The sequence below is a fragment of the Streptopelia decaocto genome (genome assembly GCF_964273445.1).
Source record: "Streptopelia decaocto genome assembly, chromosome: 1".
NCBI lineage: Eukaryota > Metazoa > Chordata > Aves > Columbiformes > Columbidae > Streptopelia > Streptopelia decaocto.
The window spans coordinates 157,255,391-157,283,057 of NC_138663.1; the positions used below are offsets into that span (position 1 = coordinate 157,255,391).

General features: G+C 40.3%; 1 protein-coding gene across 8 annotated transcripts in view; it reads right to left on the reverse strand.

Moving 5' to 3' along the window:
• FARP1 (FERM, ARH/RhoGEF and pleckstrin domain protein 1) overlaps nucleotides 1-27,667 on the reverse strand; it is a 227,519-nt gene that overhangs the window by 157,368 nt on the left and 42,484 nt on the right. For all 8 annotated transcript variants that reach the window (XM_082046994.1, XM_082046993.1, XM_082046990.1 and 5 more), the window contains exon 2: nucleotides 23,018-23,213. In XM_082046994.1, the coding sequence (XP_081903120.1) occupies nucleotides 23,018-23,188 (171 nt within the window). In that variant the 5' untranslated portion in view covers nucleotides 23,189-23,213. The remainder of the gene's footprint in view (nucleotides 1-23,017; nucleotides 23,214-27,667) is intronic.

Below are 27,667 nucleotides of genomic sequence, written 5' to 3' on the forward strand. Positions count from 1 at the left end.
TTTACTTGCCTTTACAATCTTCCAAGTTTGTCACTTTCTCCAGTTTTTGCTATGAAATTCTCTCAAACTGCACAAAAGCAAATCAAGGACTGAGACAAAAAACCCTTCACTTTTTCACTTCCCTTTAACCTCCAATCTTAGCGAAACAGAGGAGGTAATTACAGACAGAAGTTGCATTTTGAGCAAGCTTTCTCTTAAAAGGAGCAACCTGATTTGAAGAACATAGATTGGGTAGTTTGTGTTTAATATCTGACAGAAGTATACTCTGCTCTTTCTACTTTCTTTTCTCCAAATAAAACGCAGTTCAGGACTAAGCCCATTTCTTTCTTGAGCCAACAACTCTGAATATTCATTGGAGAAGACAGACATAAAAAGCACAACCCTGCTGAGTATGAATTTGCAGCTTAGTTACAGGCTTTGCAAGTTATCTATGAAGTCTCCACTCTCCTTCAAAAGAGTTTGTCTAAGATGTCGTCTGGATATTTTGCAACTTCTCATTGTTGGTAAAACGGGGACCACAGGATAAAATAGCAACAAGTTATTAGATTTTCATCTTGAGTGAAATTTTAAATTTAGTCAGATCTAAAAACATTACATAGTATGACTTATTTAGGATACTCTAGTTACAATATATTGTATAATTGTATTCCTTGATCCTGGTAATGCTTGTAATCATGGACAGAAATGAGAGAAACACAAGCTGAGTTTCCAACCGTACAATGCTGTGTTTCCCAGCCACATTTACTGAGCTTTCCCATCCTGCAGTTGCATTCTGCTGGCTTTTCACATCCAACGGATAATAAAAGACATAACCACAACCACCTGGCTACATATTCAAATTAATTCAATCCAGATATAAATAGCCTCAATGTAAAAACATGAATTCACAAACTGCTGAGAATTCAGTATCTTAGTTCACCGCTGGGATTCATTTCTTTTCAACAGACTGGTTGTCTAGAGAATACCCATAATGCAGTAAATGAAAACATGTGTGTTACTGCCAGCAGTGAGAATTCATGAAACTGTGACTGACGGATATTCAAAAAACCAGAACTGTGGTGGGAAACCAATGGTTTGGCAGTCACTGGAACAAGCATGATAAAGCTAAAGATTCCTCTTTATGGCTGTATTTTCCTCTCACTTAAAAAGGAAGCAAACATTGTTTCATATGCTGCTTCATCAGTGGGATATTTCAAGACAGAGATGCTTCAAAACCAGAAGATTTGGATCTTTGTCTGATTGCAAATCATGGCCAATGGATAAGCTATTAGGAGAAAGACCTATCTGTCCCGTTAACATGAAGAAAAAGTATATACATCAATGTTTTGAATGTAAATATTTTGGGGTACTTTCAAAAACAACAGAAGCAGTCTGAGTATTGTATATTACCCTGTTCTACAGATATCTCAAAATAATTATACTTGAACTTTCTTAATCCTTTAACAGTAAATTATTCAGGTAGAGGGATACATGATGCTTTATAAACACTTCATTTTTAATAACTTGTCTGACTGAAGTTAGCAAGACCCGCAAATAGTATCAACTTTACATATAATCTGTCTTAGCTTTGCATTTTGGGTTCCTTTCCCTTGTAGGGCACTAAATTTGACCTCCATTTCATAAGTTTGCACACGCATATTTTCGACCGCCACAATACACCTGCCACTCAAGAATTTGGGTCTGTAAATGTCAGGAGGTACTGAAGGAAAGAGTCTGACTACAGACATAGAATGCAAAATAGCACAATAGCTGCTGATGCAGCTTCAGTTCTGCTTACATTCAAAACGGCAACTACTGCCTCGTTTAGTAGTTCAAGGTTAATGGGACAAAATAATCAATGAAGTTAGTAATCCAGAATTTCTGACTTACTAAAACCATTATTCAGAGTGTTTGCAACAAAAACCTTGGACCTGGGCTACTTTGGACTCTTGGAAAATAATTTCTGCAGTGAAGGGGCACTTACACCCCCACAGAGCACGTTGTTCTTGCCAGCTGGGGAAAAAAATGAAAAAGAAAAAACATAAAGGCACATTAAACAGAGTGGGTCTGAGTAAATGTTATGATTAATCAGAGACAGTTTATTGAATATAAGCATTCTGAACAATGGCAGATCAGATAAACTCAAGCTTAGTGTGGCTCTAGGGTACAAAATCCTAACCAAGCCTAAATAACTCTTTATCAGATGGCTTTGCAGCTTATGAACCCTCATCCCATGGGATTACACTAGTGCTTCCAGATATCTTTAACTGTTAGAAATGAATGAAAATGCCTAATCTTTGGCAAGGAACTCTGCTAAAATATCCATAATTTCTCATACTAGAGAAAATGGTTATTTTGTGCTTACCGCACTCAGCTTAGTCCCAAGAAACTACTTCTTTTTCACAGTTCCAGTACAAAACTCTTGTGTCACACCTCAAATCACATCCCTTAATCTCTTTTCTTTTGTACAGGATGAAAGGAAGTAGAGAGAGAACACTTCTCTCTTCTCTGTGTAGATTACAAATCTGAAGATTAAGCAGGAACTTTCTATTCCTGTCTGTAGCTACCGTTTCGAACACCACAAGTCCATCTATTCCAGGAGTTGTATGATATGCATTATTACCTCTGAAACGTAAATAATAATTTCCAATGCTAACATACATATATTAAAATAAATTTTGTAAAACTTGTCTTTTATAACAGCAGGAACACTGAAAGCCATGCTAGTTGAATCACCAACCTTCCAAGCAGTTTGAAATTGCAAAATCTAACAGTAACTTCTCAAATCACTTACATCAAGTCCTCCAGCAAAATCTACACTCAAATTAAAGGACAAAAGACACCTGTGACACATAGGTCTGTAAAGGCTTCTGGCGGTAATTCTGTTTTGTTGCATAACACGTGTGTGGCATCCAGTCCACCTAGTTTCACATAGGAACTGGCTCATGTGTCAAAGTTTTCTATATAGTTGATGACAGGTGCCTTTAAAGCCTTCCTGATAGAGATTCTGTATCTTTATGTTCCACATGTGGCAAGAGCTCAAATATTGTTTATTCCTTTAACTCCTGGTGCATAGGAGTAGAGCAGGGGTGTCAAACTCATTTTCACCAGAGGCCACATCAGCCTCACAGTTGTCTTCAAAGGGATGAATGTAATTTTAAGACTGTGTACATGTAGTTACATTTACACAGTCCTAAAATTACATTTGGCCCTCTGAAAGCAACCACGAGGCTGATACGGTCCCCTGTGAAAATGAGTTTGACACCCCTGGAGTAGACTGTCCACTGCTGAGAATTCACCAGCTAAATAGCACAAGTGAACTAATGCATTCAGTGAGATTTCCTTGCCAACACTACAGTCTTCATGCCCCAAAGCAACAAGTGCAGATGTGGGGCCCTGCAGAGCGACTGTCAGTACAGTCATCAATCATCTAGAAATTGTGAGGGTGGCCAGCACTGGCACAGGTTGCCCAGAGAGTTTGTGGAGTCTCCATCCTTGGAGGTTTCCAAAAATCTGCCTGAACGTGGTCCTGGTTGGCGCTGCTTGAGCAGAGGGGGGTTGGACCAGATGACCTCCACAGGTGCCTCCCAACCTCGGCCAGCCTGTGATTCTGTAATGGCAGATGCTAATACACACATACTCTTTCACTTTCTCTTTAAATAGTATATTAATACAACAGCACTGTTTAATTGATATAAAATTTAACTGCTTCTGCTCAGTGATGTGGAATTTGAAACATTACCTAACTGTAGGAGAGAAATGAGACATTTTAATAATTGTCAAGTTTATTTTGCCTATTAGTGGTACTCTTTAATGCAACCCACATTTTTTTACAGAAGTCTATAGCAGAGCTACCTCCCTCTCAAAAACAAGCAACACTTTTAGCTCCTGTACCCAGTAACGAGTCCTTCTTCAGGTTTGTGAATTCCTCTGTCCCAGTGCAGAAGTGGATAAAACAGGCTAAGGCCAAGATTTTTCTCTCTGCTCTTGAGCTTTTCCCATGTGGTTAGCAAGAGCTTGAGACAAACTGGCAGCACATTCCCACTCCACTTCAAGTAGCTGCCCTGTTGTGAGAAAGTGCCACTGCACAAAAGAACAGACGGAACCGGGATTCCAGCTTAATTTCCTTTTTCAGCTGGAGACATTAGAAGTCTGGCAACACACACAGTAAAAAACAGGAGAGAGAGAAACATTTAAGTGCTCTCTGCACTTGGACCAAAAGTAAAAATAAGCAACTAAAGCTTCCTATTTTCTTCCTCCAAACGAAACTAGAGGTATTTTTTTTTAAGTTAACCTCTCTCCTCATATCTTATTCTTCAATGTATGACAAATTCTTTAAAATGTTCTCCTTATCATAGATTACAGGCAGATTGCTCAGAAACAAAATTGCTGGTCAAATTTTGTAACTTAAAATACACTAGTTTTCTTGGAAGTAAAACTGAAAACCAGCTACAGATTGTTAAGAAACTGAACATACACAATAAATATCCTGCTGAACAGGATACTGAGATCTTTCTGATGCATTACCTGTTTCTGAGAGCATTGAATGCATGTGTTTTGAATATCCCCTCGGCTACCACAGATGTTTTCTTACAGCTGGGGTTTCAACCCTTACGTTTATGCTAACATAAGATCAGCCCTGTTATGTATTCCTCCTTCCCTCTCTTTCACACATGTACAGCTTTGAAGCCTCAAGCAGTTGCAAGTCTAAAAACAAGGGCTGAAATGCCTTCAACTTGCTAAGAGAAACCTGAGCCACATCCTTTCCCTCTTCTCTGAACAACTGAAAAAGCACAATAAATTCCCAGCCCTCCTCTCAACCTTTGCCCATGGAGCTCTGCTAGTCGCTGAAAATAAATTTGCAAGCAACGACTACACAGTACACTTGACAAAGAGTCAAGCTTACTTTCAACACCTCAATTAGTTATGTCTACATTATACACATAGAGCAATCTCATATTTTTAATTACTTCCAGTGTGACGGTGCTTGCTGCTCATTAAAGTTAAGGAAAAAACTACTTCAGATGGATGTAAAATGCAGCTCCCCCACCTCTGTATGGTTCTGCTGTTTCAAGGCAGATTGATTATTTGCATCAAATGGCGCCGGATAATGTGTACTCTTGTGAAGTGGATGAACAAAGACTAAAATAGCACTAAACCCAGCACCTACTATAACAACCTGTAATCTTAAACCAGAGCTGTAACCCATTCATTTAGAGGTCAAAAGTACTTTTTTTTAATTAACACATCTGATTCACTGTGAATTAGCCCAAAAGTATCAGAGCTTATTTTAATTTTGCCAGTTTTGCAGTGTAAACTGATATCAACATTGAATTTTTTTTTTCCAACTCTACCTAAGAGCTCAATTTAAAAAAAAAAAAAAAAAAAAAAAAAAAAAAAAAAAAGGTAGGGGAAAGCAATACAGAGCAGTATTAGAGCAGTATTTCATGCCTTTTGGAAGGTCAATGTAGACCACACAGATATTTAGTCATCTTTATAAATTATGACCTGGGTCTTGGACATGTAGGCTTAGTATGACTGTGTATTCAAAGAACTACATTACCTGAAGGCATATATGTAATGGTTAAAGATTTATGATATATTCATTTTAAATAACTTAGGAGTACACTAAACTCTACCACCAAAAATCCATATAGGCCTCAGCAGTCATTGTTAACATTATCTATATCTTTGGTACTTGTCAAAAGTCTGCTCCAAAATACAGTGGAGGTCACTGAACAGCATCTATGAACAAAGAATCCAGATCTAGTTTGTTCTCTGAATCTCTATAAGCCAGCAGGGTTCCTTCATTACATTACTTGAACATCTCCTGGACCACCAATTTCAGTGCTTAAATGAGGAGCTTCACTTTGTCAGTCAATGGAGCATCCACACTGTGTTTCTTGGGAGAGTTCCTTCAAGGAAGCTTATAGGAAAGAACAGGTTGCAAATTAATGACCTGAGACTTGGCTTGTTACAGACACTTGTACCTCAGCACATTTGGTCGTCCACCCCCAAAATATACATCTATTTCTGTGCTAATTGGTTGTGCCTTAAAGCTGTTTTCACCTGCTTGCTTTTTGGAAGTTGATGATCAACTGGATAGTACCTCGTCTTGTTTCAAAACCCGGCATAACGAAACGGTGAGCACTGTTCTAGTGCTCCTGTTTTCTGAACTTGCCAATTATAATGTGAATTCCTTTATTTTCAATTATCTTTCTTGGTAACCCACACTGACATCTTGACTTGAACTGTATTCATTAGGACAAAAAAAGGACAGTAAAACAATCTCCCAACTCCTGATTTTGTAGAACTGTCTCAGCGCTATTTTAACCAGTGAGACGCCACCACTCTGCATGCTGTTCTAAGCAGGACGAATACCGGTGTCGTTATTTTACTTGTTTGCAACCTTTAAGCAAGCAGATTTTTGAGCTTCCCCAAACCATGGAGGCTCTTGGGTGGTAATTACTCATATTAAAGTCAGTCCTCTACCAGTTTCCAGTTGGTGGCTTGGACAGACTTGAAACGTGTGCTTTCTGCTTTGTTTTTTTTGCTGAACAGCCCACCTAGTTAAAATACTGCAAGAGTCTGTGCCTTCCCTCTTCCCCAGCCAGCTCAGCAGGCGCTCTGCCAGCTCCTCCTTTTCAGTGGTGAGGGAGAACAAGAACGTCCTGCTGCAGGAGCCAGCTGGCTGCCTTCTCCTGTCAAGGACTTAATATACTTCCATAAAGTATTCGGCTGTTGCTGGATGAGAGACAGAGTGCTCTACAGTGCCTTCTCTTCAAACAGTCCTCCTCCTTGACTGGCACAGACCGAACGGATGAAAGAACCGTATGAAAAGGAACGGGAATGAGGGTACCAACACAGCCTTCATTCTTTGGATAAGCAAAAGTCACCTTATTTGTCTTAACCTTCAAGCTAAACATTTTCTCTCCAGGACAAAGGCTCACAGGACAAAAGTTCACACAAACTTGAAAAACCTTCAAGCTACTTACAAGTTTTATTGACTTCTCATCATCCTTAGCTCAAGCTTGGCTCAATAAAAGCTTTCTTGTACCAAGGATGAAAATGTTTCCACTGCCTTAAAAAGAATAGAAGAAAACTAAACATTTCCAATTTTGTTTTAAACATGAACATTCCCTTTCAATGTCTCTATCTCAAATACTCCATGACTGAGAAACTGAAAATGAAAGCATAGAACCAGAACTGGCCTTGGGAACTCTCAACTTATTTTTTCCATGAATCACAAATTCAGTCAGGACTGGAACTTCTGTTACCAGGGCAGCAGGAAGCCTGCCTTTCCAGTAATTTGGAATTATAATACCTTGTTGGCCATTTCAGCCGGATGCTAGGAAACTTGTTCCAATTGCTCTTGCCTCACTTCCCTGCCCTTCCGGAGAAGACAGCCTGTCCTGCAAGAGCCAGACTGCACTGTCCTCCGTCTCCTCACCAAGGGTCAGCGCTCACACAGCAAGCAATCCTCAGCATCCTACGGCAGCTCTTCCTGGGCAGCTGGCAACAGACTGAAACAGGGCTAGAAGCTCAGGAAAGGAGAAGCTGGAACAGGCAAAAAGGGCCAGGAGAACCACAGGGCTCCTGCTCCGGCATGAAGATGAGGACAGCAGAGAGAGGCAACAAGCAGATGTGAAGCCAAGTAGGAGACAAACTCCCTCAAGCAGCTGGGGCAGGCAGCTCGTGGAGGGGATCAAAATCTCCCAGTCTTTCTACATGCTGAGGACTTTATACATTAAACTGGTGCTCAGACAAACAGGTTCAAAAATCGAAACAAACCCAAATCATAGTTCTTTTCTCTATCACTTGTGTTTTCAGAAGGCCGGGTTTCTTTTTAAACTGAAGTTTGCAACGTTTCAAAGTGTGGAGTTGGCATAAGCTGATTTGCACCACCTTACTGCTAAGTTTACCTCTTAGGATTCATTTTGAAAGTCAAGTGTCCATTGTTTTGGGACATCTGTAATGGCCTGTATGGAGTTAGTTACTTTGGGTGTTTTTATTGAAGGCATTTTCTTCACTCGAATATATTTTAGACCACTGTAATTTGAATTCAATATATTATTTAAAAGATCATTCTACCAACACCTATATTGATACTGTCACAAATAAACAGATCAGTCCCTTTTTGCCATTACAGAACATGGAGAACAGTCAGTGATGCTGTGGCTGCACACACAACTTTACAGCTCTATATGCAACTGTGCAACAAAGATGATGAAGGGAGTGGAGCATCTCCCTTATGAGGAAAGGCTGAGGGAGCTGGGGCTCTTCAGTTTGGAGAAGAGGAGACTAAGGGGTGACCTCATTCATGTTTACAGATATATAAAGAGTGAGTGTCACAAGGATGGAGCCAGGCTCTTCTCGGTGACAACCAATGATGGGACAAGGGGTAACGGGTACAAACTGGAACAGAAGAGGTTCCACTTAATTTTGAGAAGAAACTTCTTCTCAGTGAGGGTGCCAGAGCACTGGAACAGGCTGCCCAGGGGGGTTGTGCAGTCTCCTTCTCTGGAGACATTCAAAACCCACCTGGACACATTCCTGTGTAACTTCATCTAGGTGTTCCTGTTCCAGCAGAGGGATTGGACTAGATGATCTTTTGAGGTCCTTTCCAATCCCTAACATTCTGTGATTCTGTGCCTTAGCAGTATCTTAGCTACAGCTTTTAGCTCAAATTAATCATATTAATGTAACAGACTTGCAATTTGCAGTAATTTTTAAGAGCCACATCATTAACTCTGCTATGTGTAAGCATCTGATAGAAGCCAACCAAATAAACAGAGGAGCGAGTGAGGGATTCTGCTTCCAGTTCTGACACTGCACTGTGCAGTCATTGCTGTTTTCTAGTGCTCTTCCTTTAAGTGACTGTGTCATGCTGTGATGTTTAAGACACAAATGATTCAGACCACCAGTGTTGCAAGTACAAAGGTAAGGGAAAAACAAAACAAAACAGGAAAGTTACAGATTTATACAAGTCCAGAACAATGCTTTCCCCCTTCTCTTATTGTGTTTTCTTACACTTTTGGATTTTCAGATGCCTCTTTTTTACCCACCTATCCTACCCTTTTTCCATCACTTTCTTGCCTGCATTTGATCTGTCACCGAAGTAGATTTGCCCTCCCCTAAACAGACTCGTCTTCTTTGCCTACCGCTCTGCTACTCAATGATGAAAGAGATTATTTTTCACTAAAACATAACCATCCCCAATAATAATAATAGGCCCATTTTTGTGATGCAGTTTAAACAGAACAGCTCAAACCTCACAAAGCAGAGATTAGAGGAACAGTTGATTAAACTAATACATCAGTTTCAAGGAAGTAAAAGAAGCAGCTTCTTTTTCATATGCAGCAGCAAACAGCTAGAACTTTCTGCCACAGAAGACTGTGGAGGCAGAAGGCATCGGCAGGTTCAAAAGGGACTCTGAATGCTGGGGAATAAAGAAAGGCAGAGGGACCAGCTAATGCGTCAGGGTGGGAGACAAAACGTTAAGCCAGAAGAAGCGCCAGCCTTACTCAGTAGGGCATTTACGTTTCCATGAAATTATTTTATCAGAGAGGGTCAGGGTACACGGAAATAACATAAGAAGAAAATGAAGCCAACAAGCTCACCATCTGGCATGCTATTAATGGAAGAGTTGCCACATCTTCAGCTATACCCCAGAGTTATCCTTATATTTATAAATAAAAAGAGATGAGGGAGGAACCCCAACTCCAAGGACTAGAAACGCATGTACTGACTTGCATGTCAGGATGAGTCCTCACTAAAAGTTAGACTTCTCTCAGAGATCTCCTTGGAACAGCCTAAAACACAGCTAGAAACCCAGCTAACAACAAAGGAGTGTGGAAAATCATGGGCCTAGTGCTCCCACCCACTCTCTGGTCCTCTGAGCTACCAGTACAGGAATGTGAAAGAAACCCACCCCTGGACTGAAGCCCACAAGCACAGGCAAAGGCATTTACAGAGAGGGCTCCACTCGTTGCCACAGAACTCTTCAGGGCCAGAATACAGTGTACAATTGTGACAGATGAAGAAGAGTAAAAAATAGCTTATATACTAGAGGTAACAGGGCTGTATACATACCCAAGCACTTCATGTCCTAGTGCACTGGTTTTCAGCCCATGGCAACAAGTGCCCAGGAATCCAGGGACCATTTCTACAAGAAGTAAGTTCATTTATATGGTATCGCCTTCCACATATGTGACCTTTTCAAGAGAATTTGCCTTTCAAAGCCTTCAAATGCCCCCAAATGAAAACAGCAGTAATTGGTAACATCTGTTCACCTGGGAAATATCAGTGTGAGGATCTGATGGTTAAGAAGGACAAATGAATTACCAGTGAGTGGGTGCTAAGATGTCTGCAGGAGACAAGGACAAGTTATTTAATTTCAGGAATAATCAAAATTCACAGTCAAATTAGCCAGGCATATCCTGCTAAATTAGTATCTCCTGTTAAAACATCTTGCTAATTTGAAATAGAAAGTTTAAATGTTAACACTTAAGCCATCAACAGATTCAAAAACATTAGTTTCTGTTAATTATTGTAGCTACTTAATCCTTTCATGCTACTTTATTGTCAGATGAGCAAGCCACATTTTCAAGTAATTCTTTAATAAGGCAATGGCTAATGTATTAATTCTGAGAGTGCTGAAGGAGTTAACTTTCAGTTCAACTCTCAATAAAATATTACCACAGAAGGCTGAAGACTTGAGTTCTGTTTTTTTTCTTCCCCCACAGGATCCTAAATAGAAGAAGCTCAAAGGGGAAAAAAAAAAAACCCAACCAACCAACTGAACAACACCAGATTCAAAAGACATACAACCAATTCACTTCACAGCTATACCTATATGGGAAATCAGCCATTTCAGTGCAACCAGGAACAACAGTGTTAACTGACCCCTCACAGATTTGTTCCCTCAGCCCAAGAAAATGCTGAACTGTTTCCTCAGTAACCTTTTGTCACTTCTCCTGGCTAAGCTGTGTGCATGCAATCTTCCCCCTAATGAAACGTAAGCAGCATAGATCTGAAACGCTCTGCAGAGAAGTGACCTTTCCACTGAAAGGCATATATCTGTTCAAAGTTATTTGTTTCATGGAACAGATACAAAGAGAAATAGCAAGGGCTGGACTCAGCTTATGTTAGCGAAACAAAAAGATTACCTACTCCTAATTCTATTTCTCTAACAAGAGCAATCCAGTTTGACTTAATAGAATATAGTCTGAAAACCTAGCTCTTCCACAGCTGCTGTGAACCCAGAAGGTTTTCACAAGATTTTCAGGGAGAATTTTGTTGACTTTTCAAAGCAGCTGCAGTTACAAAAGTCTTCCCTTTTCACAAGCCTGCGCTTCTGCAGCTCGGTATTTCTACCTTGCTCTTCCCAAGATTGCCAAAATCATGGAGCTGAACATGTTGTGACACAATCAGCCATTTGAAGCATCTGCTTTCCACTTGAATTTTATTTTTAGAAGCTTCCATAATCTTTCAAAGCACATATACCCAAAGTTAGACTTTGACATGAAGTAAAAAACTAAGAAGAAAATCTGAAGGGCTTGACAAACTCTAGAACATAAGCAAGCTTATGACATGTCTCTCATTTATAAAATGATTGCTGCCTTGTTTCTTTTATAAGCCCACAGATGTGGCTGCGAACGCCCATGTGCCACACAGAAACCCGAAGTTTTCTAGCTGACAGTTGCCAGTCACGGGCTTAAAAGCGACAGATCTTCAACTGGTAACTCTGAACTTCAACTAAGGCCCTCAAAGAAAAAAGATCCTAAATCACAGTAGTCCTGAATCCTTACATTCAAGTGTTTCTTGAGGACCTTGAATCATCTCCTCACTGTTGGCCCTGCCTTGAGTGAAGAGTTGGACCAGGCTACCTCCAGGAGTCCCTTCCAATCTCTGTCACGCTAAGAGTGAGCATTCAAGTGCTGCCACAAAAAGCATTTTCTTTTGCCAGTCCCCAGTGTTTGTTTCTGAATTACTCTGAAACGTTTAAGAGCATTAGACACATTTTTTTTCTGTTTGCAGCATTAATCTGTGTGAATCCAATGCTCGAAATTACTTGATAGGGTCCTTCTATAATTCCTGTAAGATATCTTTTTGTATAAGGTTTGACAAAGCAGTCTCATTCACGTCAGCTATATGTATTAACTTAATTCTGCAAAATCCCTTTTATTTCAATTCTGTTAAACAAAACTGTAGTATCTGACATGAATTTCAATAGGCAGCACTCTCAGAGAAGATCCCTGGGTCATATCACAGAACAGCTAGGGTTGGAAGGGACCTCTGGAGATCATCCAGTCCCACCCACCTGCTAAAGCAGGTTCACCCAGAGCAGATCACACAGGAATGTGTCCAGGTGGGTTTTGAATGTCTCCAGAGAAGGAGACTCCACAACCTCTCTGGGCAGCCTGTTCCAGTGCTCTGGCACCCTCACAGTAAAGAAGTTTCTCCTCACGTTGAGATGGAACCTCCTGTGCTTCAGTCTGTGCCTGTTGCCCCTCATCCTATCATTGGGCACCACGGAAAGGAGTCTGGTCCCATCCTCTTGACACCCACCCTTGAGATATTGATAAGCATTGATGAGATGCCCTCTCAGCCTTTTCTCTTCCAGGCTGAACAGACCCAGCTCTCTCTGTCTCTCCTCCTAGGAAAGGTGCTCTAGGCACCTCATCATGTTTAGATGGAACATAATGTAACCCAGCTTATTTCCAGTAACTCCAGTCAACCTGAGACAATGTACACTGGCTGAGGATCTGGCTCATCCCTGTCAGTAATCAGAAAGGGAAGGTGTTCCCCCAACTTACAGTCACTCCTGAGCAAATATCAAGCTGTTCTGCCCAAATGTGCTCCTTGTAAAGGACCAGAAAGACAGCTCTGCTACAAAATATTGTGAGGAGCCCTATAATTTGTCTATACAGAGGATATGTAATTGGATGTTTCCTAAGACAAAACTGGAAAGTTAGAAAGGAGTGAGGTGACAGAATGGAATGAAACCGCATCTGCACCAGATAATGAAGCGATAAAATGTTAGTCTTTTAAGAGCAAAAGGTGTCCCCCTTTGTGTGTGAAGAACTAGGCTCTGAATACTGAGCAACATCTACACACAAAACTGTCCACAGTCTACAAACCAGAAATTATTACAAATTCAGAAAGAACCATGTGAAGATATTGTGTCATGAGAACAGGACCAGAACTACAAAAGCAAGGCAAACTGAAGAAAAATAAAGAAGAAAGGACTCCAGGTTCAATCAGAAAACCACATGAGAAGGTAACAGCAAAAGAAATGAGAAAAACTGCCTGCTGCTGTGCACTGCATGAATATTTGCATCTGTCAACAGGCCATCAAAAAGCAAACTGGCACCAAGTCATAACTCACCATTTGCTATTTATATTCTGGCAGCATTATGTTTGTGTAATTTCTATCAGTCAAAGCCTCTTTTTTGGGGATGGGGATAAGAAAAGGACATATTGTAATCTACTTCTGCTATTGCTGTTTGTATTTGCTGAGTTATCTGGTTCTTGATGTGTGCCTTCGCATCACTTCTTATCCAAAAATTGACATATTTATCCAAGAATGATTTTAACACGCTAGCCTTGTTCAAATACGTACAAAGGCTTTGGCAGACATTTTCAGCTATGCATTTTATAGCACTTATGCCATTAGGATGTAAAAGGCAACACTTAATTGTGTGTGTGTACTGCAATCACAGCCTTGTCAAGGTACCTCATTGGAGCAGTGGAGACAAGTTTATGGGTAAGCAGCCTATCACTAAGTCTTTCTGAAGGCTTTTAGCTGTGAACTGGTGAAGCCCATTTAGATTGTACCAAGATTAGACAAAGACATACTGCTTCAATCACTTCATCCTAGTTGTAGTATTTTTATTATATTTTAAGCTGGTCAAACTTCACTTTAAACCACAAATTATCTGGGGTAAAATTTGGATAGATCATCCCACTTGCAGAGTTTCGGTATGGATGAGAATTTGACTCTGTCACTGTAGAAAGCATCAGCAGTTTTGCAGCACAGATACAGCCTTTAAAAGATATTAGTGCTCGCGCCCCCGTGCAGCACAACATGCGACTTGAAATACAATGACCTAATACTGCACTGAGGAAGGAGATCATCGTCAAAATGAAACTGATTGAAGACCTAGGAGATACACCCAAGACCCCTGGGAATGGCAGAAAGCTGGGCCAGGGGAGGTTTAGGTTGGACATGAGGAAAAGGTTCTTCCCCCAGAGGGTGGTGCAGCACTGGAACAGGCTCCCCAGGGAGGTGTCACGGCCCCAAGCCTGACAGTGTTCAAGAAGAGACTGGACAACATCCTCAGACACATGGTGTGAACTGTGGGGTTGTCCTGTGCAGGGACAGGAGTTGGACTCAACGATCCTTGTGGGTCCCTTCCAAATCAGGACATTCTATGATTCTGCGATCTTTCTGCACTGCTACCTCCTGTTTGTTTGGAGAACATCTGTAGCAAGGTACTGAACCTGCAGTTGCAAAGGAGATGTGGGGAGGCAGACAGGACAAGGAAAATAAGCAACATAAGGTGGCATGTTCTAGCGCCAAGCAAGGAAGGAACAAGAGATACCAATGAGAAAACCAAGGAAGTGCTAAAATATGAACCAATATAAAGGGTGGGAGGAGTTCCTAACATTTATTCCCTCTCCCACCTCTGCAGCTGTACTTCGACAGCAGCTTTACCCAAGTCTGAACCACTACTAACATGCTCCTGTCCTTTCTCTCCCCTCTGTTGCACCCACATCAGCACCTGTTTGATTTTGTAGGAATCCAGAGTAGGCAAATAAACCCAGAGTGAGGCATTTCAACAGGTTGTGTTGTCACCAGGCAACAAATTATTAATACATGACCATATTCAACTGAGAATGAACTGAATGGGAAACGAATGGATAATTTATAACATTTTGCTACTCTTTTATCATGTACTGCTTAAACCTTTATTTACACAGATAGCTTTCCATTCTGTTCAAAATAATGGAGGAAAGCAACTGCACAGGGATTCCACAAGAAAGGTTCCTTCATCTCTCTAACAGGTGAGAGAACAAGTTACAGGGAGATATGCTTTTACTTGCAATTTAAGTTACTGAAATTCACAGTGCTCTGAATGGTCATTCATCATGCTGTGCGATATAATCACATACCTGCAGTGCTTTGTATCTGAGCCCAAGTTTTCTGATATTTTGCTCAGTGTAGGACTATAAAATGGGTGTGCTTTGAAATGCCTGAAGTCTAATGTGAGATTGTGCTCCTGGCAGAGCATCACACTTGCACTATGTTTCTTTAGCCATGGACAACACACATGCACTTAATCAATCACATTTCAGGAGGAGGAGGAGGAAAGCAGCTATTTTCTCCCAGCTTATCCTGCTCATTTGTTATGCCCCTCCAGAGCATAAGGCCAGAAGCCAAGATGACTGTTTTTCATATGCAGCCCAAGGAAAGTAACTTGACCATCTTCTGCTGACAAAGAATGGGCTTAAGAAAATCATGGCATGCATGTGCACCACTGCAGCAAAGCACCAATGCACTGTTCCTCCATAGCACACCTTCTTTTGTTACAACTAGGACAGACAAAAGCAGCGCAACTGGCAGGTCCAGTTCACCTGCCCTAGCAAATCTGTGCTACACAGCACTGCCGGACAGCTATGGGGTGCAGGGAACACTCATGTATCTCTTTGGTGTGGTTGGGAACTAAATGGAAACTAAGGAATTTCTGTGGGATAAGTTAGGTGCCTAGATGATAAATGAAGTCTAAGCTGTCGTGTTATGCTCCCCTTACTGGGATATACAAGCACCTCCAGAGAGCAATTAATCTCATAGTAAGATACACGTTCCAGATGGGTTTGATGAACTGCCTGTTGAAGGTACCATGTTTTCACTCTTAACTATGAAGGAAGGAGTGATTAGCTAAGGCTTTGACATATAGTTTTAAAATGTTTAAGCCAGAAGAGACGAACCTCAGTCTCAGCAGGAAGGAAAGAAGCACACAACAGGCAGTTCAGCTCCCCTCTCTCCTCTGACCAGAGGCTGAACATCCCTCCCATTGCCCCTGAAACAGAAAAATGCAGTCGTAGAATCATTTAGGTTGGAAAAGTCCTTTAAGATCATTGAGTCCAACTGTTAACCTAACACTGCCAAGTCCACCACTAAACCATGTCTCTAAGCACCACATCTACACATCCTTTAAACACTCCCGGGGATGGTGACTCAACCACTTCCCTGGGCAGCCTGTTCCAGTGTTGACAACTCTTTCAGTGAAGGAATTTTTCTTAATATCCAGTCTAAATCTCTCCTGGAACAACCTGAGGCCTGGAGTTATCAGCCTCCACTTCTGACACTAATGACCCACTCACACATACACCTCCGAAGAGGGTGGCTGAGGGGAGCATCCCATAGCTGAGGAGGGAGCTGAGCTCCCCCCACCACAGCACTACCCAGCCTCACCAGTACTGTGCAAACCAACTTACAGGCACAGCCATGGTCACCAAAATTAATAGCATGATTTCCCTGACCCCTTCGGCCAGGGCAGCAGCGATCAGCAACGTTCCTGTGCTGCCTCTTCATCCCCAGCCGCCCTTCACCGCACAGCCGTGTCCTCCGCTCCGCACCAGCTCATGCATCCCCGCTCAGGGAGCCAGCTGAACCGACAGGGGTTATGAAGCATCATTTGATAAGCCTTCCCTGATTACAAGTTAGGCTAATTCATTCAGGAAAATTACATTCATTTGCCAGTTGTCTTTAAATACATCAATCCACTCTGAAAATGGACGGGATCTGTTGTCGCTTACAAATTATATTCCCGCTTCTGTTCATTCTACAGAATGTTGTAACAAAGCAATCAGCAGTTTAAACAGCCTGCTGCCTCAGGTTACAGAAGTTGTCTCGTGGATTATTTTCTTTTCTGTTTTAAAAAGCACATAAACTATTAACACGAGTCAGTAAAATTCCCTGTCTCTCAACAAGGACATTCTAATCATCTGTCAACAAAAATCACAGTTTATTGGGTTTCTACTTACGATCTTCTACTAAGAAAAATGTAACTGATGTGTTTCAGAATTATAGGAAAAAGAAGCTTTTATTATAATTTCAGAAGATCCAGCAGGGTTGGTGTGACAATTAGTGAATAATTAAATGCTTGATATTCATTGGAAATAGCCTGGCAGTGATGGCCAAATAACTTCAGGCATGAGAAGAAAAGAAAGCCTCAGACTGATGAATAACTGACATTTGACCTGCTGTTCACTTCCTAAGCTGGATAAAAATGCAATTCATATTGAACTGAAGTTGGCTAAGAAAGTATAAACCACTGTTTCATGTTTCTGCATTGCTGTACTGTCTAATGCTCTAATTCTTTTATTCACTGGTTATAATATGCATATCGAGGACAGGGGTAAACACCTAGGACAATGCAATTCCTGTAATCCATAAATATTAGAGAAAATAATTTAAACATTTCTAAACCATGGCTGAAATCTCAAATTTAATAGAGTAACACAATGCTTGTGCAAATTTGTAACAAAGTACATGCAATCTTTGTTGTTAAATATTAAGACGTTCTAATATTAAGCTTTTTCTGGCACGCTTACACTGGCCTGAAGTTGGTGGGACGTAAACTTAATAGAAGGCATTTTCCTCACAAAGGGAATACGAACTATTATTATATGGCTGCGCTAACAAACAAAACCAGCCAAACAAAAAAACCCACCCAGAACATTAGCTTTAAGAAACAGAGCCCTGTCAGCATTACAAAGTCCTTCTCTCTAAGAATTTGGGACTTGAGGCACAGAAATTCCCTGTGAAAACACTACCACTAAACTCCACTGGAAGATAAATCATTGCTGACTAAGACCATTTGGTCTTTATTCTCTTCACTCTCAGATAACCTAAAGATGAGGAAGCCTTTCTCTTCTGAGAGAAAGGCAAATTGAAATGAAATGTTTACAACCGATGTTTACTAAGGATTATACCCTCACCCTGCTTTCTATTAAGAGACTCCTGTTGCTTAAGAAACCAGGTGTTAATCCCTCAAAGCGGATGACATTTTCCAACCCTGCATATTTCACAAAGCTTGAACACACTTAGAGGGAAAGAAAGTTTACATAAGACACAAACCAGATGTTCAATAAACTTGGGTAATCTGACAGACAAGTATGTTTTGTTCTTTCTGAAATCAGCCACAAAAAGGCAGCAACTATTTTCTTCCAGACACAATAAAGAGGACTTTGGTTTGGTTTTAATTAAAGAGATCGGATCCTAACTGAGAGAAGAATCGTTCCCTCCTGTGATATACTTTGATCTCACCTTTGATGCTAATGGAAAAGAAAAGAGCTCTGACTTTCTATTTAGCATCAGTAGTATCATCATTCCAGGCACATCAACTTAATTCACCCAGAGAGTAGGATATGATCAGTGACAGGCATCATGTCAGTCAGGGTTAAATGTGGTCTGTGTCACCAAATCATCCTGACAGTCTAACATGAGAATCAGTCATGTCTTCAGCATTACCTGAAAGGAACAACAGTGACTCTTTCTGCTTAGGAGTAGTTTTAAAGCAATTACTTCTGCCACTGAAACAACTATAAAAGTAAGCATAATATAAATGGCACAGACACCAAACATTAAAGGCTTTTATTCCTCAGAATGATCTACAGTCGATGCAACTAGCAGCTATTTTTACATTTCCTTAAAAACTGTGTTGGTTTTTTTTTTTTTTTACTTAAACTGGTTTGACTCTACATGGGAGATCATATTAAAACAAACATAAGAAAATCCATACGTTTTACTACGGTTTTATGGAATCGATCCCATTCTCTTACAACTAACTTAGATGAGACTGGCAGAAATAAAACCAGTGCAAAAATCAAGCAGAACTGGACACTTCTACCCTCTCTTGTATAATACACAACTTTTATTTGGCAGTGTTGGGTTTCACAAGTCTTGCAGTAGAAGTGCCAACCTGTCAAAATGCCCAAGATCTATCTATATAAGATTAACATTATGTGTACAAGGGTGAAAAAATGTTCCCCCTCCATCAGATCAGTTGTTTTAGTTAAAGCTGTTGTCCTCTTACCTAGCAGAAGGAGATTGTATTTGCCCATTCTATCACATAGTCCTAACTCAGCCAAACATTAGCTGAAACAGCCTAGTGTATTATGGACCTCTGCGGTTTTCAGTTCACATATCTAACTAATATTTCAGTAAATTCAAATCAAAAAGCAAGAGACAAAAACCTATTCCTCACTCGCATGCAATCCCTCCAGAAAGCTAACACCGTGACCAACACCTGCAAGTGCTGAAGGATCATCAACTTTCAATTCATGCCCTGATTTTTAGGCACTAATCACCTACAACTGCAGCTGAAGCCACCTCTTGCCTAAGAGTTCACAACAGACTCTAACTAAAGGTACAGAAATTCAGTCATAAAAAGCTGAATAACCTAAAAGAGGGAACAATATTCTACATTTATCTTCTCATAGCAGTATAGACAAACGTGCTCAGAAAGATAATTGGTGAATTTTTTACTTTCCTTTTACATTAAATGCAATAATACGAAGTTAATATAATATTTTCTGTGGAAGCAGCAGTGCCCACCTTTCCCAAGCATCTGTATTTGACTGAAGGGAGTCAGGCAACCAGCTAACTGGATGTGTGTGAAAGATCCAGAATTACCTATTCAAGCTTTCACTGGCTTTTTGGAATATAGGGATGATTGGAAATTCTGCAATGAAATACTGTTTGTTAATATAAGGTTTTTCTTATGTACCCTTCCTTTTACAAAACCGCATTTGCAAAGGCTGATGAAAAGGCCTTCATTGTGGCTTCTGTTTTTCAAGTCTCTACTTTATGGGTTTTTCCTAGAAAAAAAGAATCATTTACAGGCCCATATGAAGTCATGTTGATCTCTACTTTCTTTTCTGGGTTTTGTTTTTTGTTTGTTTGGGGTTTTTTTTTTGCTTGAGAGAAGCTAATAAAATGAGCCAGACACAGAATGATTATATAGCACCAAAACACTAACACCAAAAGAATCAACTTTCCTTTAGAAAGACAAATGACACCAAGGTTCCTCCACTTTTAAACAGCCCAAAGAGGAGCAGCACTCTGAGGGGAATGGAAGTATGGCATGTTTTTATTCTTATTTTATTATATACAGAACAGACACAGAAATCTGAAGGATTTTGCTCTAATAAAAACAAGTCATTTGCATAGGATGGGAGAAAGGGGATTGCCTAAATGCAAGGATATAGGATCTTGCCTCCTGAAGATAAAAAAACAACCACACCAAAAACCAAACCACACACCACCAAAAAAAACCCCACAAACAAACAAAAACAAACAAAAAACCCACCACACCAACACCAAAATAAAACAAAAACCCAAGAAAAACACCACACCAATACAATCTTTGTCCAGTTTTAGCTAACAGGGGGAAGAAGAAAGGAGAAACTGTAGGAGTAGCAAGGAAGGAGGACTAGACAGATGGATAGTCTCAACTACTTCACTACCTCCCCCAAATTCAGGAAGAACTAGCACCAATATCCGCATCTATTTTTACACAGACTTCACGAGCAAATAATAAACCAGCATGACTTAAACCTCATACCGTCCTACAAGACACATTACAAGCAGCAATAAAACCACTCAAAGTTTGGCCGATTTGCTAATAGAGAAAAAATTGCCCAGCAAAATTCCTGAAACTATGGGAAACATGAAGCCTTGTCAGTTCATGCTTGTATCGTATTTGGAAGGTTATTTTCATAACCATAGCAGCCCAAGTTTTGTAAAGAGTAATTCAGGCCTTCAACCATGCAAAAAGCCTTTAATTCTCCACTGCAAAGCAAGCCCACAGATGTGCTTAGCCATGTAATGTTTAACATCTTCTGCCCACTGCCACAGTTTCTGCTCCTAAAATATTTTGTTAAAATGGTGTCACTTTCTTTTTCTGTGTATACTGCACCAATCTGGCTAAAACCAGCAAGCTTTTAAATGGGAGCATGGGTTTTCCAACATGAATAAACATCTCAGTTTAGATGTACTAAAAGTTTTTCAGTTTTGTGACATGGGACTAAAAAAAATTAATGCCTCTTAAAGCAGACTGAAAACAATGCGTATTGCTTCATTTGACTCTGCAGACCTTTAAGAGACAAAAGGCTTTAGGAATCTGCTCCAAGAGACTTTATAATCTAAGCATCCTGCAAATCTCACCACAAGATTTGACTTTAAAACAAACTGGGCTCTCCTGGAATAGAGGTAGTTATGAAATAAAAGCCTCAGAAAATAATCATATTCAAGTGATCTGAACAGAGAGTTGTTTAAACAGCCAGGTCTTCCAGGTATTGCTGAAGTTTAGAAACAAAGATTAATGTTGACTTCTAATAGTGATGGTTAAAAAAAAAAATAACTGTTTTCTCAAACTCCCAGAAGCAAAGCTGGAGTTACATGGGTGCATTGCATTCTTCCGTTACCTATGTTTGCTTCTAATCAATTTAATGAAAGGGATTTGATCTTAAAAATGTTCCTACTAAGGGTCTGTTAAATTGAATTATTAACTCTTACAAACTGCACACCATTTCCAAAGTGTGGTGAAGTAGCAGCTGGGAAGGGAAGGAAGGTTAAGGTTGTCTCTGGGATAACAGGGATATTTGTACCACATAAGATAAGCAGCACAATTTCATTAGCATTTGATAATTTAAACTAGAACTACACTTTTGAACAGTGATGATTACCTAAAGACTGCTAATTTTAGTCTGCTTGCTATGGATATTTGATAGGCATTCTGAAGGGCACAAAGCCATAAGAAGGTGCTACACACATAAGCATTTCGCTTGGTGAGAGTTCAGTTCACACACACCTGCCTGTGCAGAGAACTTACTCTACTACAACAGAATCTGAGACTGAACACACAGTTGGGTCACAAAGAGCAGCAGAAAGCAAACCAAAAAGTACATGTGTGTACACACACAACATAGACAAAATGTTATAAACAGGTAAAAAGTATTTTTTTAAGTTAGGATTTTCCAAATCAGAGTTCTTTCATCTTTAATGCAGAGATAACATTTTTTCAGTGACCACAAGTGTTTTCACAGGCCACTACACGTGTGTATCTCACTGGTAACTCCCCCATTTCACGGAAGGGAAAACTGAGCCAATAAAGTCATGGGGAGTTACCATAGCTACATAAAATGCAAGTCACAAAGGATGAAATTTGAACTCAGGTTTCCAGTTTCCTATTCACTGAACACTGAGGACTTTGAAAAATATACATTCCAGTACACTTTCATAACAGTAACAGTGTTCAACCACCTGACATGTTAATTACCTAAGCATGGCATGTTAAAATCAATAGTAGTTACTAACAGCTAGTGTAAATCAGAATCGGTTTTTGTATCAAAACTAATTCAAACTGATTCTTGTGATCACACGCAGGCAAAAGCAGTAGTAACTCTGTTTCCCTGGCAAGTACAAGCCTAGATTTGTTTCAATGGAGTACAGAAAAACTTTAGATGAGATTGTTTTCTTTCCTTGTACTCAACATATGAGTACTTGGCATCTGCAAGAGTGACACAAATTAGTGAAAACTCTGACAATTTGAAGTTACTATCCTAAGGACTTGTGGGAGGAAAAAAAAAACAACTGTATAGATCTATGGTTTACTGGATCAAGAGCAAAACAGCATCAAGGACACATATCAACTGTGCAGAAAGCAGAACAAATCCCTGATGTAATATTTGAAGGAAAAAAAAATACCAAAGACTTTCACTTCTTCTGAAGCCATTCAAACAGAAATAGAATAATAACTGGAATGTTATGGTTTACTCCACTGTTTAATGTTATTCTATTGCATCATCATCATCTGTTTAATGCTGATAAAACAGCCATTTTCTCCGCAAAATGAATTCATTAGCCAAAGAATTACTGTTGAAGTAAAAAGAGAACTGTTTTGAAAACATGCATTTTCAGAAATGCCTGAATAATCTTTAGCCATCCCAACCTCCATATCCTTACCGGAACATCAAAAGTTTCTTGCGTGTCATCCAGCATCTGAATTTTGATGGAGATGAGTTTTCCTGGAGGTGTCATAGGTGGTTTCTGTCCATGCTCCAAGGTACTGATCCCAGCATTTTCCTGAGCTCCTAACCGGGATCCAGCTGTTGGTCTCTGCTCTGTTTCACCCATGTTTAGAGAAACACGGTTCTTATATCTGGTAAAAGAATAAGGGGAAAGAGGACCACGTCACTATAAATAAGAGTTGTTGCACATAAGCATTATGGTATATATATATACTTACAGCTAATAAACTGTATGACCATTAACACAAAGTAATAACCATTATGATTTTTTTAATGTCTCATATGAAGGCAAGAAAACCAGGCAAACTATACTTTTCAAAATACACAGGCTAATCACCTCCTGGAGGTAAGACTGATAGACTGGCTACAGCACTGCACAATGTGAAAATATTCCTTTTCTCCTGGAAAATGAAACAAGACCACAGTGGAAACAGAGCACAACACAGATTTCAAGGAATTATGCTAATTTTTATGTTTTTATGACCAAGGCTGTTAGCAGCAACAGCCAGGGCTCCCAGAGAAGGGAGGATGGTGAGGAGAGGTGGGACAACTCATCACTTGCTGACCAGCATCCCATCCTGGCCATATCAGTACTTTCTCCTTTGGTCCCTTCCAGCTTCCTCTGGCCCTTTTGCAGTTGCCACTTTGTCTAAGGGTCTGCAGGACAGGAAAGCCAAAGGGGCACAAGATTACCCCAATTACATGGCCTAAATATTTTGTTTCTTTTGGGGACCAGAGCTGCTCTAGAACCTGGAGCCTGGCCTGATCCCACCAATGGGCCAAGGACTATGAGGACATGTTACTGGGAGTCCAGAAGAAGCCAGAGCAAAAACACCAGTTAGGAAAAGCAAGGGAAATCTGATTTCCCACAGAGGTCTGTGAGCAGGAAAAGAACACCAAGGAACCCATCTTCCTTACTGTGCCTGCACCACTCGCTGAATGTGGATTTCTGCTTCGTATCCATGGAAAGTAACCTCAGAAACCAGCTTGCTAATTTTGTTTCCATGCAGCTTTTGCACCACATTACACAGCACATTTCTGCTCAATAATTATTCTATCTTAAAAAGGAAGCAGAGCTACAACAGTGATTCAGTGTGATTTTTCATTAACTGGCACAACGTTGAACCTTCTTTTTTAATTCAAGGACCATTAGTTTTACTTGCCAAATATTACACATCATACCAGCATTTTGTTTCACTTTTTTCCTCCTATCTTTCGACATTCTAGCTGCGTTTCTCATGAAACCTGCTGCTACTGTCTATTTATCTTTCTTGGTAATTGCTTTTCCATTCTGCGTGACTTTTATGTGCTGATCAATGACCATTAGAAAAACATGTAGCACACAAAAACAATGGAAATGTAACTTTCCAGCTGAACAGAGGCACAAGAAAAGTACTGCCAATCATTGTCTGGCTTTTACGCTGGGGTTACAAATACTGAGAAGCCTATGGGAAAAATAGGAAGCACAACATAGCCAATGTATTAGCAAATGCATCACCAGTTCTACCGTATACTATAAAGAACAGTGGCATGTAATAAGATACCAGTTCCCTCCATAAGGACAGAATAAAACCAGTTCAGCAGGATGTACTGTTTACTGCATATCACTGTCACATCCTGACTAATTTGTTCCCACAGATTTTTTATACAGCAAGTGGAATGGAGTAAAAATTTTTGAAACAACACTTTGATTAAAAGGAAATAAAGGAAAAATAAAATAGTTTAAAAAGAAGAAGAAAAAAGCGTTTGCTGAGAAGGAAGTGAATGAAAAATTAAGGATCATGCACTTCTACATATCAGCCCAACAGGCACAAATAAAGGAGAACAAAAACTGCAGGCAAACACTTGCAATGAACTGGCACTATCCTACCCAAGAAGGTTGGCGATATTAGGGAAACCTATTCAAGTGCATGCCAAATACTACTGAGAGGCAAACTTTTCCTCAAATGGCATTGTAATCTTAAACATAAAAGGAATAATTTAAAAGAATAAAATAAATTTAATTGAATTATATTAAAACCTTTTTATGAGACAAGAAGTGCCAACAAGAAAGCTGAAGTTGGAGGCAGGAATTCCAGAAGACATCAAGCTCTGTACAGCAAGAATCCAGGCCTACTTGCAAATAAATCTGTTTTTCATGTATGTGAAGTACAAAGGGACATTTAAAAAGGTAACAAACCCTGTCTGGAAGTGCCACTGCACACAAAGATACTGGTCCACATCCTTGTTAATTCAAAAGCTGTTTTAAGAGTTCTTCTGGAGACACCATCTGCCACAGACAGCACCAACACGGCAGAAAAGATCTCTACAATTGCTGTGTTACTACAGTAGTTTTTGGCTAGGTATGGACATTTAAAGGGGATGAAGAAGAAATCAAGAAATCTGTTCTTTCCATTAAATCCTAAACATAGGAATCAGTCCAGTCAGTTCAAGTGATACTATTAAATAATCAACACAAGGAAATATTACAGAGCTTGAACCTTTCTATAAATATTCTTCTGGCTAGATCTAGTGGCCCACACATCCAGACAAGCCAATAAACTTAGTGAAACAATGAAAAAGGACCCAAATTTAGGAGCCAAAAAAATCGTGGAGGGAAGATACAAGCCAAACCTCTCCATGTATACAGCTGTGAGAGGGTTTTATTACTGTTATTACTACTGTTAGTAATATAGAAACTCTAATATAGATATACTGGATCATTCAGTTACACACACACACACTTCCTTTTTGAAAGCAAAGATCTAAGAAGTATGGGCCACCTTCATCACATGCCTCTGCTACTTAAAAGCAGACCTTTCCATTTTATAGTCTGTATGTATATCTAAACATCAGCATGCTGTACTGGACATTATTTAACATTTATTCTGTATGACACTGATCTCACTATGGTGCCATCATAACATCAGCATAATATCTTTATTGTGCCTTTATATAAGAGGCCTCAAAAATTTTTACAATTACCCTCTCTCAAATAGTGTAATGCATTGGTCAAGCTTACCTTTTTGTAAATCCCTTTGATATAGAAGACAGTGAAGTAAGGTCGCAGAATGCACCAGAAGAGTATTAAGCAAATATTGAGCAAACCTGGGGGGATTAGGATACCTAACATCTGTCACGATGAGGAGAAGGATCAAGTTTGGACAGAAGACAGAGAATTTAAAAGACACTCTAGTAGAAAGACTATGTTGATGAACTAGGGAGATTCTTAATGGAGATGGAAAAGCAGTGGCCGCCAGACTCCAACACAAGCAGCTCTAAGTGAGATTTAAGTGGAGCAAAGAATCACAGAATGTCCTGAGTTGGAAGGGACTCACAAGGATCACCGAGTCCAACTCCTGTCCCCGCACAGCACAACCCCACAGTTCACACCATGTGTCTGAGGGCTTGTCCAGTCTCTTCTTGAACACTGTCAGGCTTGTGGCCGTGACACCTCCCTGGGGAGCTTGTTCCAGTGCTCCACCACCCTCTGGCTGAAGACCTAAAGAGAATGGCAAATAAAAAGGACTCATATGAAGTCTGAAAATTAAGAGTTTCTGTCTGCTCTTCTCAGCAGCTGGTGAAACGCAGGGTCCAAGTCTCATCTGTCATTTCTGCTGCAGATTCACTGGGTGTCAGTGCCCTTCTCAGTAGTGCTGTAGCATCTGCAAAGATGGAGAGAGACTGCTGCAGACAGCTGACCTGCAGCCCAGCTCAGGCAAGGGGAGAAGTTACCAGAGACAGCTGAGCAGCCCATGGAGGAGCCTTGGACCCTCCTGTTCCTTCCCCACCTGATGCTGTGCACAGGCTCTCACTCTCCTCAGACCCAATGCACCTCACCAACCCAAAAGCAAGCAACTCTGTGTTCATTCTTTGCTGGGCTGGTAAATTAAATAAGGTCTGGGCAGGCTGGCAAACCTAGGGTTGAGCTAAACCCAGCCAGCTGCTGGCAGGCCACTAGACTGACTCAAGCCACCTCACCTAACTCTACTCAAAATACTTGAAAGACACAACTGCCATTAGATAGATTACTAAATGTGTTTTTGTCCTAATCACACGTTAACAATCCTTTTACACAGATACTACATGCTTAGATGAAAAGTTTAAGTTCTGTATATACTTACACAGCAGCTGCACAACGGCCAAGCTGTGGTTCAGCATAATGTCATTTTAGTTCTCGGTGTTCAAAACAGGTGCATTTTAGAGCACTGGACAAGTTCAGGCCAATTAAAGTTTCCATCTATTTTTCTTTGGCAGGATGAAAAAACAATGAAACTGACTTAATCTAAAGGGAGCTGGAAGTATAAACAGCACCTGGGCGGGGGGAGGCAGCAGGAAGAGGATGGGAATAAAGGGTTGCAAAAATTGCAAAATACTGAAGAAGAGAGAAGCAATACACCACAGTTAGAAATGTGAGCAGTGCTCATGTTAGAATAGATGCTAATCTGATCTGTTAACTACTCTGCTCTTCTAGACCAGACAATGATATTTGGATACTTGATGCAAGAGGTTCCCGAAGACTCCTGTTACGGGAGGAGAATGGCACCAAGTATCTAGGCCTTTTCCACTTCTTTTGTTTTACTGAAACACATTTTCAAAGCACGAA